The sequence below is a fragment of the Pleurodeles waltl genome, chromosome 4_2, assembly GCF_031143425.1.
Source record: "Pleurodeles waltl isolate 20211129_DDA chromosome 4_2, aPleWal1.hap1.20221129, whole genome shotgun sequence".
NCBI classification, from domain to species: Eukaryota; Metazoa; Chordata; class Amphibia; order Caudata; family Salamandridae; genus Pleurodeles; species Pleurodeles waltl.
Genome location: NC_090443.1, coordinates 1,047,976,275 through 1,047,995,412, shown reverse-complemented (window position 1 = coordinate 1,047,995,412; position 19,138 = coordinate 1,047,976,275). Strand labels below are relative to the sequence as shown.

Genomic DNA, 19,138 nt, shown 5'->3' with positions numbered 1-19,138 from the left:
AGGAGGTATGCGTATGTCTAAGAGGATCCTCAGGAATTGTGCATATGTCTAATAGGATGCTGAGGAGGTATGCATATGTCTAAGAGGATGCTCAGGAGATACGCATACATCTAACTGGGTACCAAGGGGTAATACACATACAAGAGGTAGCCACAATAACCAGCAAAATGAGGACATACCCCATTTGAAGCTGATAAGCAATAAGGGATCTCTGATCACCCGGTCGGTTCACAGAATGCTCTAACCAGTCAAAGGTTTGCTTTGTAGCCAAAGGTTGAAGACATTTCATCATCTGTTTTCCCCACAGTGCCCATGAAGCCCTTCATCCAGAGATGCCCTCCAGTACTCTTCTTGAGGAAATGTTGGGAAGAGGAGCAAGCTGGCAGCCCACCCCAGCGGAGAGGCCCGCCTCCCTTCAGAGCAGCCAATCCCAGGAGAGTGAGGGCCGGCCAATGGATGATGCCACACCAGCATTTGAAGAAAAAGAGGAAGATTCCTCTGTAGGTGGGAGCCTCAGGATATCACAGCCGTACTTGGAGAAGACCCAAGTCCAGCATGAGGAGGGCGACATGGTGGAAGGACGAATGTTGGCAGAACAGGAGCGCGAGACTCCTGAAGAGATGGAAGACGCTGCGGCTGACGAGGTGGATTTCTCCTTCCTGGAGGTTAGTTGTAAAACTCAGACATGGGGTGGGTTGATTTATGAAACTGAGCTCAGTTTAGGATGCTGAGGAAGGTGAGTCTGTAGGTTCCTCACTTGCGGACTCTGTGTTACCTAGGGCCACCACAATTCCCACTCAGATCTGTAACAGAGCAGTGGTGCTCTTGGGCTGCATAGATGCACCCCTTGTCTATATCCTAAGGATTAGAAAGGGACTGTCTGAAGGCATTGAGGTGAAATATTAGAACACTACAGATCTGACTACTAAATGCTACCCAGTAAAAGAAATGCAGGTCTTTAATACCTACATTTTTCAAGTGTTTTAGAGGAAATTACATTTCTGTACACCTTATTGTATACTTCTAAACATCTTCTAAATCAGGCATCAGTGTATATACTCTCTGGGTGGACCTATAGAGTAGGACGTTGATCACAGGTCTTCCATGTGGGCTCAGACTAGGAGTGTCCAGGCTGATATCTCTCAAAATACCCTTGACTATGGCAGCAGTTGGTTCCGGGCCTTCTTCAAGGCTGGACTAGCCGTCCTGGACATCAGACGTTTCTCCGGGGGGATGGGAAGGTGGGAGCTGCATTTATTGCTGGGGGGGCAAGTTTTGTAGCAGTGCAGCTGTTTTAAAAGCACTGTAGAGTTCCTTGTATATCCAACAGTTTTCAGGCAACAATAAAAGTGATAACTCTGGTGATTAATGTTCCTGCTGGAGAGAGAAGGGGCTTTGTCTAGTGGCAGTTTTGACTCATCTAAGATAGCGTAGAGGGTTAATGTGCCTGCTACAAAGAACGTGGACTATGTGGATCACAGAACAGAATTTTGTCTAAAAGGGTCCCTTTGTTGCAATAGTAATCTAGCACAGTGAGCTATGACACTGCCATCAAAGAGCTGCCTGCAAGCTGCATGGTACAGGGTAGAAAGTTATGTTTTTTCCCAGTCTTTGATTATCCTAATTTTGTTAAAAAGAGTTTCTTTGGGTAGAAATAAATGGAAATTAGTAAAGTCAACCCTAACCACTGTTACGTTCTGAATCTTGAGTTTTGTAGCCCCGGACCAAGCACTCTTTAAAAAAAAAAAAAAAAAAAAAAAAAAATGCCACCAGTGTGGATGACGTGAATCATACACCTTGTAGTCCCCTTTGTCTCATTTAACACTTTCTATACACTAAATTACACACGCATGGGTCATTTGCTCTGTACGTGAGTGTGGTGTAAAGTGCTCCAACAACCTAGGCTGGTAAGAGAGGCGCTATAAAATAAATGAAATACATGTGAGAGAGGCGCAATGGAGAAATGAGAGGCGCTGTTAGAGTGTGATGGTGAGGGAATCATTAAAGAGCCTCAGTAAAGATTGTGGTATCCTGGTGCTCTAGCAGGATGACACAATCCCCCCACCCCCTTTCAAGCTTCCCTCTTGATGACTCTCCCATCCTAGAGGTCATCACTGTTATTTATTTTGGAACCCTCTCAACCATTTGTTTACTGCCATGATGTCCCAAATAATCCTTTCTAAACTCTTCCCTCCTCTATCCATCCTATTCATCCAACTAACACTCACATGTACGCCACTCCCAACATATTTCCGCCTACTAATCCGCCCTTCCGTTCCGGAGTAGCGTGCTACTCGGTGATGAACACTTCAACTCCTCGTCAGAGATAGTAACCGATATATAAATGCAATTACATTGGCACCTTTACAACCCCCACCTCTGAGCAATCACCACTAGACGTCACATCTGGATCTCAACATTAGATCTCCCCTCACTGCTGCGCTCCCATCATTAGACCCCCTCACTGGCTGCCATCACTGCGCCCCACCTCTGCGCTCCCATCATTAGTCCCCCTCATTGAACCTCCATCATTCGGCCTCACCTCTGCGCTTCCATCATTAGACTCCATCACTGCGCCCCACCTCTGCGCTCCCATCATTAGACCTCACCTCTGCGCCCCCATCATTAGACCCCACCTCTGCGCTCCCATCATTAGACACCACCTCTGCGCTCCCATCATTAGACCCCCTCACTGCGCTCCCATCATTAGGCCCCACCTCTGCGCTCCCATCATTAGTCCCCCTCACTGGCCGCCGTCATTGGGCCTCACCTCTGCGCTTTCATCATTGGGCCTCACCTCTGCGCTCCCATCATTAGGCCTCACCTCTGCGCTTTCATCATTAGGCCTCACCTCTGCGCTTCCATCATTAGACCTCACCTCTGCACTCCCATCATTAGACCTCACCTCTGCACTCCCACCATTAGACACCACCTCTGCGCTCCCATCATTAGACCCCCTCACTGCGCTCCCATCATTAGGCCCCACCTCTGCGCTCCCATCATTAGTCCCCCTCACTGGCCGCCGTCATTGGGCCTCACCTCTGCGCTTTCATCATTGGGCCTCACCTCTGCGCTCCCATCATTAGGCCTCACCTCTGCGCTCCCATCATTAGGCCTCACCTCTGCGCTTTCATCATTAGGCCCCACCTCTGCGCTTCCATCATTAGACCTCACCTCTGCACTCCCATCATTAGACCTCACCTCTGCACTCCCATCATTAGGCCTCACCTCTGCGCTTTCATCATTAGGTCCCACCTCTGCACTCCCATCATTGGACCTCACCTCTGCGCTCCCATCATTGGGCCCCACCTCTGCGCTCCCATCATTGGGCCTCACCTCTGCGCTCCCATCATTAGGCCTCACCTCTGCGCTCCCATCATTAGGCCTCACCTCTGCGCTCCCATCATTAGACCTCACCTCTGACTTCCATCATTAGACCCCCTCACTGCGCCTCCATCATTAGGCCCCAACTCTGCGCTCCCATCATTAGACACCACCTCTGTGCTCCCATCATTAGACACCACCTCTGTGCTCCCATCATTAGACCTCACCTCTGCGTTCCCATCATTAGAGCTCACCTCTGCGCTCCCATCATTAGATCCCCTCACTGCGCTCCCATCATTAGGCCCCACCTCTGCGCTCCCATCATTAGACCTCACCTCTGCGCTCCCATCATTAGACCTCACCTCTGCGTTCCCATCATTAGACCTCACCTCTGCGCTCCCATCATTAGACCCCCTCACTGCGCCTCCATCATTAGACACCACCTCTGCGCTCCCATCATTAGACCCCACCTCTGCGCTCCCATCATAAGACCCCACCTCTGCGCTCCCATCATTAGACCTCACCTCTGACTTCCATCATTAGACCCCCTCACTGCGCTCCCATCATTAGGCCCCACCTCTGCGCTTCCATCATTAGACACCACCTCTTGGTTCCCATCATTAGACCTCACCTCTGCGCTCCCATCATTAGACCTCACCTCTGCGCTCCCATCATTAGACCCCCTCACTGCGCTCCCATCATTAGACCCCCTCACTGCGCTCCCATCATTAGGCCCCACCTCTGTGCTCCCATCATTAGACACCACCTCTGTGCTCCCATCATTAGACCTCACCTCTGCGCTCCCATCATTAGAACCCACCTCTGTGCTCCCATCATTAGACCTCACCTCTGACTTCCATCATTAGACCTCACCTCTGCGCTCCCATCATTAGACACCACCTCTGCGCTCCCATCATTAGGCCTCACCTCTGCGCTCCCATCATTAGGCCTCACCTCTGCGCTTTCATCATTAGGCCCCACCTCTGCGCTTTCATCATTAGACCTCACCTCTGCACTCCCATCATTAGACCTCACCTCTGCACTCCCATCATTAGGCCTCACCTCTGCGCTTTCATCATTAGGTCCCACCTCTGCACTCCCATCATTGGACCTCACCTCTGCGCTCCCATCATTGGGCCCCACCTCTGCGCTCCCATCATTGGGCCCCACCTCTGCGCTCCCATCATTGGGCCTCACCTCTGCGCTCCCATCATTAGGCCTCACCTCTGCGCTCCCATCATTAGGCCTCACCTCTGCGCTCCCATCATTAGACCTCACCTCTGACTTCCATCATTAGACCCCCTCACTGCGCCTCCATCATTAGGCCCCAACTCTGCGCTCCCATCATTAGACACCACCTCTGTGCTCCCATCATTAGACACCACCTCTGTGCTCCCATCATTAGACACCACCTCTGTGCTCCCATCATTAGACACCACCTCTGTGCTCCCATCATTAGACACCACCTCTGTGCTCCCATCATTAGACCTCACCTCTGCGTTCCCATCATTAGAGCTCACCTCTGCGCTCCCATCATTAGACCCCCTCACTGCGCTCCCATCATTAGGCCCCACCTCTGTGCTCCCATCATTAGACACCACCTCTGCGCTCCCATCATTAGACCTCACCTCTGCGTTCCCATCATTAGACCTCACCTCTGCGTTCCCATCATTAGACCTCACCTCTGCGCTCCCATCATTAGACCCCACCTCTGCGCTCCCATCATTAGACACCATCTCTGCGCTCCCATCATTAGACCCCACCTCTGCGCTCCCATCATTAGACCCCACCTCTGCGCTCCCATCATTAGACCTCACCTCTGACTTCCATCATTAGACCCACTCACTGCGCTCCCATCATTAGACACCACCTCTTGGCTCCCATCATTAGACACCACCTCTTGGCTCCCATCATTAGACCTCACCTCTGTGCTCCCATCATTAGACCTCACCTCTGCGCTCCCATCATTAGACCCCCTCACTGCGCTCCCATCATTAGACCCCCTCACTGCGCTCCCATCATTAGACCCCCTCACTGCGCTCCCATCATTAGGCCCCACCTCTGTGCTCCCATCATTAGACACCACCTCTGTGCTCCCATCATTAGAACTCACCTCTGCGTTCCCATCATTAGACCTCACCTCTGTGCTCCCATCATTAGACCCCCTCACTGCGCTCCCATCATTAGGCTCCACCTCTGTGCTCCCATCATTAGGCTCCACCTCTGTGCTCCCATCATTAGACCCCCCTCACTGCGCTCCCATCATTAGACCTCACCTCTGCGCTCCCATCATTAGACCCCACCTCTGTGCTCCCATCATTAGACCCCACCTCTGTGCTCCCATCATTAGACCTCACCTCTGACTTCCCATCATTAGGCCCCACCTCTGCGCTCCCATCATTAGACACCACCTCTGCGCTCCCATCATTAGACACCACCTCTGTGCTCCCATCATTAGACCTCACCTCTGTGCTCCCACCATTAGACCTCACCTCTGCGCTCCCACCATTAGACCTCACCTCTGTGCTCCCATCATTAGACCCCCTCAATGCGCTCCCATCATTAGGCCCCACCTCTGTACTCCCATCATTAGACCCCCTCACTGCGCCTCCATCATTAGACCTCACCTCTGTGCTCCCATCATTAGACACCACCTCTGTGCTCCCATCATTAGACACCACCTCTGTGCTCCCATCATTAGACACCACCTCTGTGCTCCCATCATTAGACACCACCTCTGCGCTCTCACCATTAGTCCTCACCTCTGCGCTCTCACCATTAGACCTCACCTCTGCGCTCCCACCATTAGACCTCACCTCTGCGCTCCCACCATTAGACCCCCTCACTGAGCTCCCATCATTAGACCCCCTCACTGAGCTCCCATCATTAGGCCCCACCTCTGTGCTCCCATCATTAGACCCCCTCACTGCGCCTCCATCATTAGACCTCACCTCTGCGCTCCCATCATTAGACCTCACCTCTGCGCTCCCATCATTAGACCTCACCTCTGCGCTCCCATCATTAGACCTCACCTCTGCGCTCCCATCATTAGACCTCACCTCTGCGCTCCCATCATTAGACACCACCTCTGCGCTCCCATCATTAGACACCACCTCTGTGCTCCCATCATTAGACACCACCTCTGTGCTCCCATCATTAGACACCACCTGTGTGCTCCCATCATTAGACACCACCTCTGTGCTCCCATCATTAGACACCACCTCTGTGCTCCCATCATTAGACACCACCTCTACGCTCCCATCATTAGACCTCACCTCTGACTTCCATCATTAGACCCCCTCACTGCGCTCCCATCATTAGGCCCCACCTCTGCGCTTCCATCATTAGACACCACCTCTTGGCTCCCATCATTAGACCTCACCTCTGTGCTCCCATCATTAGACCTCACCTCTGCGCTCCCATCATTAGACCCCCTCACTGCGCTCCCATCATTAGACCCCCTCACTGCGCTCCCATCATTAGACCCCCTCACTGCGCTCCCATCATTAGACCCCCTCACTGCGCTCCCATCATTAGACCCCCTCACTGCGCTCCCATCATTAGACCCCCTCACTGCGCTCCCATCATTAGACACCACCTCTGTGCTCCCATCATTAGAACTCACCTCTGCGTTCCCATCATTAGACCTCACCTCTGTGCTCCCATCATTAGACCCCCTCACTGCGCTCCCATCATTAGGCTCCACCTCTGTGCTCCCATCATTAGGCTCCACCTCTGTGCTCCCATCATTAGACCCCCCTCACTGCGCTCCCATCATTAGACCTCACCTCTGTGCTCCCATCATTAGACCCCACCTCTGTGCTCCCATCATTAGACCTCACCTCTGACTTCCATCATTAGACCTCACCTCTGACTTCCCATCATTAGGCCCCACCTCTGCGCTCCCATCATTAGACACCACCTCTGTGCTCCCATCATTAGACACCATCTCTGTGCTCCCATCATTAGACCTCACCTCTGCGCTCCCACCATTAGACCTCACCTCTGCGCTCCCACCATTAGACCTCACCTCTGTGCTCCCATCATTAGACCCCCTCACTGCGCTCCCATCATTAGGCCCCACCTCTGTACTCCCATCATTAGACCCCCTCACTGCGCCTCCATCATTAGACCTCACCTCTGTGCTCCCATCATTAGACACCACCTCTGTGCTCCCATCATTAGACACCACCTCTGTGCTCCCATCATTAGACACCACCTCTGTGCTCCCATCATTAGACACCACCTCTGTGCTCCCATCATTAGACACCACCTCTGCGCTCCCACCATTAGACCTCACCTCTGCGCTCCCACCATTAGACCTCACCTCTGCGCTCCCACCATTAGACCTCACCTCTGTGCTCCCATCATTAGACCCCCTCACTGAGCTCCCATCATTAGGCCCCACCTCTGTGCTCCCATCATTAGACCCCCTCACTGCGCCTCCATCATTAGACCTCACCTCTGCGCTCCCATCATTAGACCTCACCTCTGCGCTCCCATCATTAGACCTCACCTCTGCGCTCCCATCATTAGACCTCACCTCTGCGCTCCCATCATTAGACCTCACCTCTGCGCTCCCATCATTAGACACCACCTCTGCGCTCCCATCATTAGACACCACCTCTGTGCTCCCATCATTAGAACCCACCTCTGTGCTCCCATCATTAGACTTCACCTCTGACTTCCATCATTAGACCTCACCTCTGCGCTCCCATCATTAGACCTCACCTCTGCGCTCCCATCATTAGACCCCCTCACTGCGCTCCCATCATTAGACCCCCTCACTGCGCTCCCATCATTAGACCCCCTCACTGCGCTCCCATCATTAGACACCACCTCTGTGCTCCCATCATTAGAACCCACCTCTGTGCTCCCATCATTAGACTTCACCTCTGACTTCCATCATTAGACCTCACCTCTGCGCCTCAATCATTAGACACCACCTCTGCGCTCCCATCATTAGACCCTCTCACTGTGCCTCCATCATTAGACACCACCTCTGCGCTTCCATCTTTAGTCCCCACCTCTGCGCTTCCATCATTAGACCCCACCTCTGCGCTCCCATCATTGGGCCTCACCTCTGCGCTTCCATCATTAGACCCCATCACTGCGCCCCACCTCTGTGCTCCCATCATTATACCTCACCTCTGTGCTCCCATCATTAGACCTCACCTCTGACTCCCATCATTAGACCCCCTCACTGCGCTCCCATCATTAGACCCCCTCACTGCGCTCCCATCATTAGGCCCCACCTCTGTGCTCCCATCATTAGACAACACCTCTGTGCTCCCATCATTAGACCTCACCTCTGCGTTCCCATCATTAGACCTCACCGCTCCCATCATTAGACCCCCTCACTGCGCTCCCATCATTAGGCCCCACCTCTGTGCTCCCATCATTAGACACCACCTCTGTGCTCCCATCATTAGACCTCACCTCTGCGTTCCAATCATTAGACCTCACCGCTCCCATCATTAGGCCCCACCTCTGTGCTCCCATCATTAGGCCCCACCTCTGTGCTCCCATCATTAGGCCCCACCTCTGTGCTCCCATCATTAGACCTCACCTCTGCGTTCCCATCATTAGACCTCACCTCTGCGTTCCCATCATTAGACCTCACCTCTGCGTTCCCATCATTAGACCTCACCTCTGCGCTCCCATCATTAGACCCCCTCACTGCGCTCCCATCATTAGACACCACCTCTGCGCTCCCATCATTAGACACCACCTCTGCGCTCCCATCATTAGACACCACCTCTGCGCTCCCATCATTAGACCCCCACCTCTGCGCTCCCATCATTAGACCCCCACCTCTGCGCTCCCATCATTAGACCCCCACCTCTGCGCTCCCATCATTAGACCCCACCTCTGCGCTCCCATCATTAGACCCCACCTCTGCGCTCCCATCATTAGACCCCACCTCTGCGCTCCCATCATTAGGCCCCACCTCTGCGCTTCCATCATTAGACCCCCTCACTGCGCTCCCATCATTAGGCCCCACCTCTGTGCTCCCATCATTAGGCCCCACCTCTGCGCTCCCATCATTAGACCCCACCTCTGCGCTCCCATCATTAGACCTCACCTCTGCGCTTCCATCATTAGACCCCACTTCTGCGCTTCCATCATTAGACCCCACCTCTGCGCTCCCATTATTAGTCCCCACCTCTACGCTCCCATCTTTAGTCCCCACCTCTGCGCTTCCATCATTAGTCCCCACCTCTGCGCTCCCATTATTAGTCCCCACCTCTACGCTCCCATCTTTAGTCCCCACCTCTGCGCTTCCATCATTAGACCCCACCTCTGCGCTCCCATTATTAGTCCCCACCTCTACGCTCCCATCTTTAGTCCCCACCTCTACGCTTTGATCATTAGACCCCACCTCTGTGCTCCCATCATTAGACCTCACCTCTGCGCTCCCATCATTAGACCTCACCTCTGCGCTCCCATCATTAGACACCACCTCTGCGCTCACATCTTTAGACACCACCTCTGCGCTCACATCTTTAGACACCACCTCTGCGCTCCCATCATTAGACACCACCTCTGCACTCTATTGCTAGACCCAACCTCCCTACATCAGAGGTCTCATTACTAACCCCACCTCAGCTCTCTCACCATTACACACCATCCCACCTCTTGAGTTCTCACTTTGCGATCCTCCTCTCTTCTACCACCACAAGAACTGAGGTCTTATGACTAGACTCCACTTCTGAGCTGTCATGATTACACAACTCACTAGAGACCCTGGGGACCGAACTTCTCTCCAGAGCTGCAATTAGCGGCCAGGTATCATGACACCAGCCATGACCTCCCAGCTCTCTAGCACAGTGCTTAGAATCCAGTCCTCAGCTCTCATCCTAGGCTGGGTTGGGCCTCAGTATCTTGGGTTCACTTGTCTCTTTCAACAATTCACTGATCATGGTCTTCGTTTCTCAGGAGGCAGAGATTCTGGACAGCTCTGTCTATAGGACGCGAGCTTCACTGAGCCGTAAGCGTGGACACCGCGCCCCCACGGCCCGGCCAGGAGCAGCACTTAACTCTACTGAGGTTGATGGCGACGAGTGGATGTTTCAAGATTCCACAGGTAAGGACAGACCGCCTTCTCCCCCATTCACCCATACATGAAAACGTAAAGACATAGAGTGCAAGCAGAACGCATGGTAGTGATAACATGCGACAGCTCGATACTAGACTTGTGGTGTCATGACATATGTGCATGCGCACATGGCGATGCAGGTGAACATATACTCCTACACGCTTGACAGTCACAGCATCATGACACATACAGTACATGTGCATGTGTAATGATACATGTATGCAAAGACATCATGGTACTTTTTATTCTTCTGTTTTCCTTTTCCTGAGGCTAAATAGCATTGGCAAAGGAAGTAGGTATTGGCAAAGGTAAAAGTTGCTCAAGCTGCTGGCTTTGCTAATGCTTGTTGTAAAGTGTAAATAATCATAGTCTCCAGTTATCAGATCATCAGTTTGTATTAATGCAATAGCAAGGCAGTTTTGCTCAGGAGCCCTAAGAGGTGCAAATGATGCAGTTAGCTTCCTGATCTTCTCAGCGGTTCTATCCAGTGAGGCCTTTGACGTGCTCCTTGCCACACAGGTCCTAGTGCACAGAGCCTTCTTAATTCATATGGACCAGTCCTGCCTGATCAGAACCTCCAAACCACACTCTGCCAAATAGAGCTGTGTGCTGAGAAAAGCCTTGTCATCTTCTTGAAACCCAACAAACCCAGAGCTTCAGGTTGCATCAGGAGTACCCGAGCCCAGGGACCACGGTAAGTCAGGAGGAACCATAACCCCACCCTACAGCCCAGAACAGCGAGGCTGGCAATGAGAGGTCACCCGTTCCCATGCAACAGGTTTTATTTGACTGATTGGTCGCTGAGTGCTACAGTCCTTTTGGATTGACAGTGTCAGTGAGTAACCTGCTGCTCGCGCCTGCAGAGGAAGGTGTACAAATGGCCGGATGTAGATTTCAGTACACACTTGGGTGTGATAAGAGGCACATCACTGCACCCTCCTGCTCCTGCCAATGTCAATTCAAACCTTCTAGGCAGAGTCTGTTTGAGGGTCCTTCCTGTACTCATCTCTCCTCTAATTTTTATTTTCTGTCTTCCTGCCTACTTATCATTATACCCACTGAAACACCAGCCGCTTCCTTGCAGGAAGTTCACGCCTTCGACCCATGCAGTCGCTCGTTAATCTAGTTAATAACTACTTCTTCAACATCAGTAGTGGTATGCCAAAGATTCATTAAAGCACTACCGGTGGTCCAAGCCCTGCAGTGGCAGCATCCACCCTTGGGAACCTGGGTCTTCTAGGTCTGTGTACAGACCAGGAATACCGCTGCCTGACATTCACCTCCCCGGAGATCAGGACCAGAGTTCCATAGACATAATTGATGATGTCTGAGGATACATGTCCATGTTTACTCATAAGAATTTGAAGTGTCTCGGAGGGTGACCAGCAAGATGGCCGACTAGCCGCACTTGCTGAGAGTTCCAGATGCTCCTAACTAATCCTGTATAACAGCCAGTTACAATGCAGGGTCACAACTCCATAGCCGTATAAATTGACGCAGCGGCCCAGGCTGAAAGCCAACATGGTGGCGGCTGGTTGCTGATCCTGATTGCCTACTTCCGCCAAATACAAAAGACGACCCTAGACTGTGAAGGAGCCCTGTGACCCTGCTGGCTGTGGAGTATCTTTCTTGCCACCCCTCTCCCCCTGAAGCTGACAAGGTGATTCTAACGGTGCCCCTCCTGCTGGGGTGTGCACGCAGCAGCTGAGTGACTGCTGTGTCCTTGGCCACCTGGGCGCAGGGCAGGAGCTGGTTATAGAGATATTCGGGGACAGACGGAGGTGTGAAGAGGCCGAGGAGGCCGTTTGGAGAGAGGAGGGTGCCCGCGCACAGCGGCCCCCTAGACCCTGAAGTGACAACAGCAGTGTAGTGAGTACAGCCCGGAAGACCCTAAGAGCCACAGGGTGCAACATCTAGGGCCCTGTCGGTGTCCCTGACAGCAGGGGGAGATCCCGAGGAGCAGCCCTAGTTGAGGAGAGGTGAAGACTGGGCTCCCGGTGGTTGGGGGTCTGTGGACTACTCCACCGACAGCTAATTGAGACTGTTGGGGGCATCTATATCCTGCCCTTCTCCCTCCACCTCACACAGCCTTTGACCCCCCCACCCTGAGAGACATGCATAGACTGGCTCACCTGGCCACTGGGGAATAGTAAAGAACACTAGGGGCTGCCATTTTCTGTTTTCCGCCACCCCCTCCTCTTAAGTCAGACTGAGGTGCTGGTGTGGGGCCCCGCTGTGGACCAGTGCACCCCACCCACGCCCTCACCCTCACATTGACTCTGATGATAAGGGGAAGAGAAGACCCTGACTAATGGGTACAGAGGCCCACCACCATATCCACCACCATATCCAGTTGGGTGGGGCACTGGTCGATAGCCAACACTGGTGGATTAGTGAAACTGTAGAGGCTGCATGGACTTGGGGGGGGCATCTCTACTCTTTGCCCATCGATAGGTCCATTAGTAGGAGAGATTGTGTTGGTGGATAAGCGAATTTGTGGTCCCCCTCTTTCCCTCCTTCCTATTCAACCTGGGACACACGTGGAAGGGACCTGGTGGTGAGACCGGTCCCTTGAGAGGGCCAGGGACACACTGTAAATGTGCAGCATCAGTGAGAAGGTGCAGAGAGTGTCCCGAGGATGACGCCTCTCTGGTAGAGATGATCAAGGGTCGGTAAATTGTCCCTGGGTGAGCTCTTGGGCAGACTCCTGGAGCTTCTCCATCTGGAGCAACTGGCGTAGCGGGTGGGCCAGTAAGCAGCCATGGGCCTGACCTCATTTGGGGTGGCGACCATTGGGGGTGAACGTGGCAGCCCAAGACAGCTGGAACTTGGACCAGCCCAAAGACGAAACAAAGACGCTGAGGTGGCGGATCGCTCCTGGTGGAGCTTTCTTTGATGTGCTCTGCTCTGTTGAAAGAGACAGGTGCTTGAAACATGGCCAAAGACAAAGATCCCAGATAGGGCAAGATGGACCACGACATGAGTGTGTTGAGCCCACAGCAAGAGTCTGAAGCCCTGGCCCTGTCAGTTAACACCACTCTGCTGTCAGCGATCCAGTCCTCTTGCGAGGCACTGGAGGGAAAGATTGAAGACGCAAGAGCTGAGGTATCTCTTTTAAGACCGGACGTAAGGAACGTGTGTGAAAGAGTCACAACAGTAGAAAACAGGATCTATGAGGTAAAGGACACAGTTGAAGGGATATGGAAGGATGTAGCTCCCTGCCATACCTATAGAACTGGTCTGGAGAGTGGACGATGCAGAAAACCGTGCACGAAGGAACAACCTGCGTTTCGTGGGTTTTACAGAAGAGGTGAAGCAATCTAACATGACCGCTTTTTTGAACAAGTGACAGAGAGAGCCTCTCTTCCACCCGAACACTTCTCATCCTATTTTGTCATAGAGCAGACCTCAGGGCCTTGAGCACCAGACCCCCTCGCACCTAGGTGCTCCTATGTGGCTAGTAACTGCTTGCTTTCGACTGTGATATGATCCTAAGAGAAGTCCAGAGGCTGGGCAAGGACCTCTACGAAAATACAAACATCATGGACTTCCCAGAATATTCACGAGAGGGCCAGAAACATTGCCATACCTTGGACTCCGTTAAGGTGAAGTTGAGAGCCCTTCAACTACAGTATATGTTGCTGTTTCCCCGAAAGTCAAGGTACTCTTTGAAGGCGAGGCTTACTTTTTTCACTCACTGGAAGAGGCATAGACATGGTTGGAAGAGCGGTTGCTCAGACAGTCTATGGTGGGGGAGAACCCTGGCCCGAGTGCTTCATATGTGGGGGTGGTGTGACACAAAGTTTACAGATCCGGAAGACGATGGCAGAGTCGAGCACAGTCACCATGGTGTAAAGGAACCCCATTGACTGACCGCCGGAAGGAGCGAAGATCCAGGGCCTCCTTGGAAACAGAGGGCAAGCTAAACTTGCTAGCAAAAAAGACCAAGCATGACACAGGGCGGCATGATTCATCCCTGGGTGATTCGGCAGGAGACTCTTCGGCGGACTCTGACAGTGAGCATCCCCTGGCAGCGCCAATTGCTGATCTGGAACAGGTGCACTTGGGTCCTACGTCCCCGGTGGGAGAAGCAAACCAGAATTGAGATGGATCTTGCAAACGAATGAAGACCTCGAGCCGTGCAGAAGCTGCTAGAGTGACTTGCTATATCTTTTCCCACCGTGACTCTCAGGGAGTTCTGAGGTTGTGTTCTGTTTGCTTTTTCCTTTCTCTTTTTTCTCTCATTCATTCTATTGGTCTTTGGTGGTTAGTGAGTTACGGTGTGTGGTGGGCTACAGACCTCTCGTACTCGATTCATGCATGATCGGGGTCTGATGATGCGTTTCCATGCTGAGGTGATAAATTGTGGCGTTGTGTGGGGGGGACAGTTGTTGTGAGGGAGGTTATGTTTTGTTGTTTTTGGTCACGGTCAAAATTTCACCCTAGAGGGAGCACAGCCAGAGTTGCAATCACACCATTGTAATTTTTAGGGAGATGGCACACATCAGTCAGATGGAGGACCCACCCCTTATGATGTTAACCTGGAATGTTAGTGGTTTAGGTAACAAAATTAAGAGGGGTCTAGTGGCACAGTACATTAGGAGGTTGTAGCCCAACGTGGTTCTCCTCTAAGAGGCACACCTCAAGGGGACACACTGCTGCTTTCTAGGGAGGGGGGCGTATAGACTATCGAACCACTTACCAATACTAGTTAAACTGGGTGGAGGCTGAACGCTTCGGACTAACGAGATAGGGAGGTAGCACGGGGGCTTCAGTTGGATACCAAGCTGTATTTTACAGAAAATGAGTGGTCCAAGGTGATATTGTGGGAAGCATATAAAACTGTCCTCTGGGATAGGGCCCAAAACGTGTTCGCATGCAAAGAAAAAGGCAAGTAAAGGAGCTAGAGGAGCTGGAAGCCCAGATATTGCATCTCAAGGGATCCCTGGGGATAGTCTTTCGACCCTCTTCTTCTCCAACAAATTTTTGCCTTACAGGCAGAATACCAAGATTTGATGGGGGCCAAAAATAGACGTTGGCTCCATTATATCACCTATATGAGTTAAGGGATAAGGCTGGTAGATTTCTGGCGTGGCTGAGTATGAGAGAACAGGAAGATAGGTGGGTGCAAGAGATTTGTACTGCACCAGTGAGACCTACGTTACAAATGCCCAAATAGTGGGGGAATTTCCTTGTTACTACGAGCAGTTTTATAGGGCCCGACCACTATACAATTCTGACACCATAGCACACTAACTGGTGATGATTTCCACCACAGGGTTAGATGCGGCCGCAAGGGAGTCCCTGGAGGAAGCATTGAGGCCGCAATATCCAAACTGCAGTCTGGGGAACTCCGGTGCCCAATGGTATCCCCGCCGAACTTTATACAAAATATGCAAACCTGTTGGGGCCCCATCTGTTGGGCCTGTTCCAGGAAGTGGGAGAGAGATCTCTGGAAATCCACCATCATAATACTTCCCAAAGAAGGGAAACCCAGGGACAGGTGTGAATCTTAACACCCTATCTCCTTGCTGAATGTGCCACCAACTTGGCCACACTTGCAAGATATCTCCCCACAAATCCATTGAGATCAATCAGGCATGTGAGACACCATGTTATCATCTCCATGGATGCTGAAAAGGTGTTTGACATGGTTCACTGGCCCTTTCTGAACCAGACTTTGCGGAAATTTGGGTTCAGCCCTGAATTCAGGAAATGAGTGGCGGTGCTTTACTGCAACCCTGTCATGGGTGTCAGGGTCAATGGAAGACCTCTGCCGAACTCCCAATAGGCAGGGGTACAATACAGGGATGCCCACTGTACCCCTCTTCTGTTTGCCCTCACGTTGAAATCTCTAGCATGTGTGGTGAGACAACACTCCCGAGTACGAGGGTTACGGATATCAGAAGCAGATGAACAAGAGGAAAAAACATTGCTCTATGCTGATGATATACTCCTTTATATAACTGACCCTGCGAACACTACACCGACCCTCTTTCAAATTCCGAGTATTATGAGGCCTACTCGGGTTGGTTATAGAATTAATTGGGATAAATCTGTGCTCTACTCCCCTTAGGAGATGCAGGATCCTCCACTGCTGCCACAGGGGCTTGGTGTGGCCGGAGATGGGTTTAAATATTTAGGGATTTTTGTAACGGTGCAGATGAAGCTACACTCCAGTTGCAATGTTGGCAGGGTCTTGTCGAACTTCCAGACTGACTTTGTGAGATGGAAAGGGCTCCCACTCTCCTTGATGGGTTGGGCAGCACTTTTCAAAATGGTTACTCTCCCCAAACTACTATATGTGCTTCAGAACACATGCTACCCGGTTTCCCAGATGGTGTCCATTAAAATCAGTGGGGAATTGAGGATCCTGCTGTGGGACGGCAGACACCCTAGAGTATCGCTCAGAACACTGCAGCATAATCCTTATAATGGCAGGCCCGGTCTCCCGGATGTTGAAGGTTACTTTTGGGCAGCACACTTGTTAAATATCAATGACTTGATTTTCGCCCCCCAAGATCACTGGACTTTTCGACTCGAGCATGCAATGCTGGGGCAAGGGTCTCACCTACAATATCTGTATGGCGAGAAGGGCTCCTGAAGATTGCCTCCGGCAACACAGGTCGCACTGGTGGCCTGAAATGGGACCACCAAGGCCCTCAAGTGGGCATACAAGATTACCAGATAAACACCTCTATGGAAAGGGACATGGCTGAAAGAGGTGGTGAAACCAATGGGCTTTGGGTCCTGGGACACCATAGCCACCACTACAGTGGGAGGCATCCTTGAGAATGGGGATATCATGCCTTTCTCTTCGGCACAGCGAGAATATAATTCACACCTGTCCCCGTTTCTACAATATGCACAATTGTGCCATGCGTGGCAGGCAAAGGGACTGGAGGGGACTGAGATGCCGGAATACTCTTCATTGGAAGGGTGGATATTTTTGGAGGAGTTAGGAAAAAGTGCCATCTCCTCCACTTACAAGATGATCAATAATAATATGCCTTACATGTTGGGTAAGCTAAGGCACAGATGGGGGCGAGATGTGGATGACCTTGAAGATGTAGAAAGGGAGGTGGCTTTAATGCGCCCTCAGGAAGTGGCTATTAAATCCCACCTGCGCCTCATTCAATTCAAGATACTCCACTGGGCATGCTACAAACGCCAAAGGCTGCACAGTATGGGGAGGATCTCTACACTGTTATGTTTATGGTGTGCAGAGGAGGCTGGATCATTTCTACACACACTTTGGGAATGCCTCTGTATACAGGACTACTGGAAGACAATTATTCCACAATTATATAAATTATTTAAGAACTGTGTTGCTCCTGTTAGACGCCGAGGTTTGTGTTGCTTGGGATCCCAAGCAATGTAGATGTTGCATGCTTTAAGCTTCTCTTCAGTGTACTGGCTTGGTGGTGGCAAAGAGAGGTGTACCTAAATATTAGGGGGCACCAGAGATGAATGGCATGCATGAATGGTGGAAGAGTGTGGACCTGTATATGGCAGCGGGAAAGGTGGTATACCACAAGCAAGTGATGTCCCTGTAGGTTCTACAAGATCTGGGGCTGGTGCAGGACCTACGGTGGGTTGGGCACTTCACAGGACAATGCTGGTACGCCTCTTGGCTCGACTGTTAATTATATGAAGATTGTTTTAGCGATGTGTGTATGTGCCCCATTTGCACTCTCCTACATAAACTGTGTGTTTGGTTGTGTTAAGATCAATCTCGCATTACTTACAATGATCATGTGTACCATCAAAATGTACCCAGAGACTATGGTGCATGTTGTACATGGCTGTGCTGCTTTCCTTTTTTTGGTTTCAAAATAAAAACATATTTGAAACAAAAAAAGAATTTCAGTGCCGCCAACCTCAAGCAACTCATGCATCATGAAGGGACAGCAAGAACATGACCTTATATCCCTGTTTGTGGTGCTTTGGGTTTTAAGCACAAGTGAATGGACCCACCCAGGTGCTGATAATTTGTTTTCTGGTGAAGGTGTCTGTAGGAAGCTGGTTCTGTACATACTACATATCAAAATGAGATATAGTGTGCACAGAGTCCAGGGGTTCCCCAAGAGGCTTGACAGGCAACAATAGATTATACTAATGCTCTGTTTGTGGTAGTATGGTCGAGCAGTTAGCCTTATCAGAGGGTAGTGCATTTGTTGTACACACACAGGCAATAAGTGAAAACACACACTAAATGACTTAACTCCAGACCAATAGGTTTTTATATAGAAAAATATATTTTTTTAATTTATTTCTGGAACCACAAGATTCATTTAGCAGGTAAGTACATTAAATGAAATGTACTTTGCATAGTAATACTTAGAACTTTGAATGGAATCAGCAATGTACATAGTTTTTCGTAAAATGGCAAAAAGCTATTTTAAAAGTTGACACTACAATTTTCAACAGTTCCAGGGGGAGGTAAGTAAAGAACAGTTTCTGAGGTAAGTACCACACTTACGGGTTCAGCCTCCGGGGCACAGGTAGCCCACCATTGGGGGTTCAAGTCAACCCCAAACACCCAGCACCAGCAACATGGGGTCGGTCAGGTGCAGAGGTCAAGCAGGAGCCAAAACAACATGGGCGCATTTGGAGACAGGGGTTGCTCCGGTTCCGGTCTGCTTGCAGGTAAATACCCACGATGTCAGAGGGCAGACCAGGGGGGACCGGGGCACTGATGAGGGCTTCCTGCTG

General features: G+C 51.3%; 1 protein-coding gene across 3 annotated transcripts in view; it reads left to right on the top strand.

Annotated features, from left to right (window-relative positions):
* Window positions 1–19,138, top strand: part of TNKS1BP1 (tankyrase 1 binding protein 1) — a 583,852-nt gene that overhangs the window by 503,361 nt on the left and 61,353 nt on the right. For all 3 annotated transcript variants that reach the window (XR_011203085.1, XM_069233037.1, XM_069233036.1), the window contains exons 7-8: window positions 308–665; window positions 10,264–10,411. Coding sequence is in view for 2 of the 3 variants with exons in the window: in XM_069233037.1 (XP_069089138.1) it covers window positions 308–665; window positions 10,264–10,411 (506 nt within the window). In the remaining variant the exon portion in view is untranslated. The remainder of the gene's footprint in view (window positions 1–307; window positions 666–10,263; window positions 10,412–19,138) is intronic.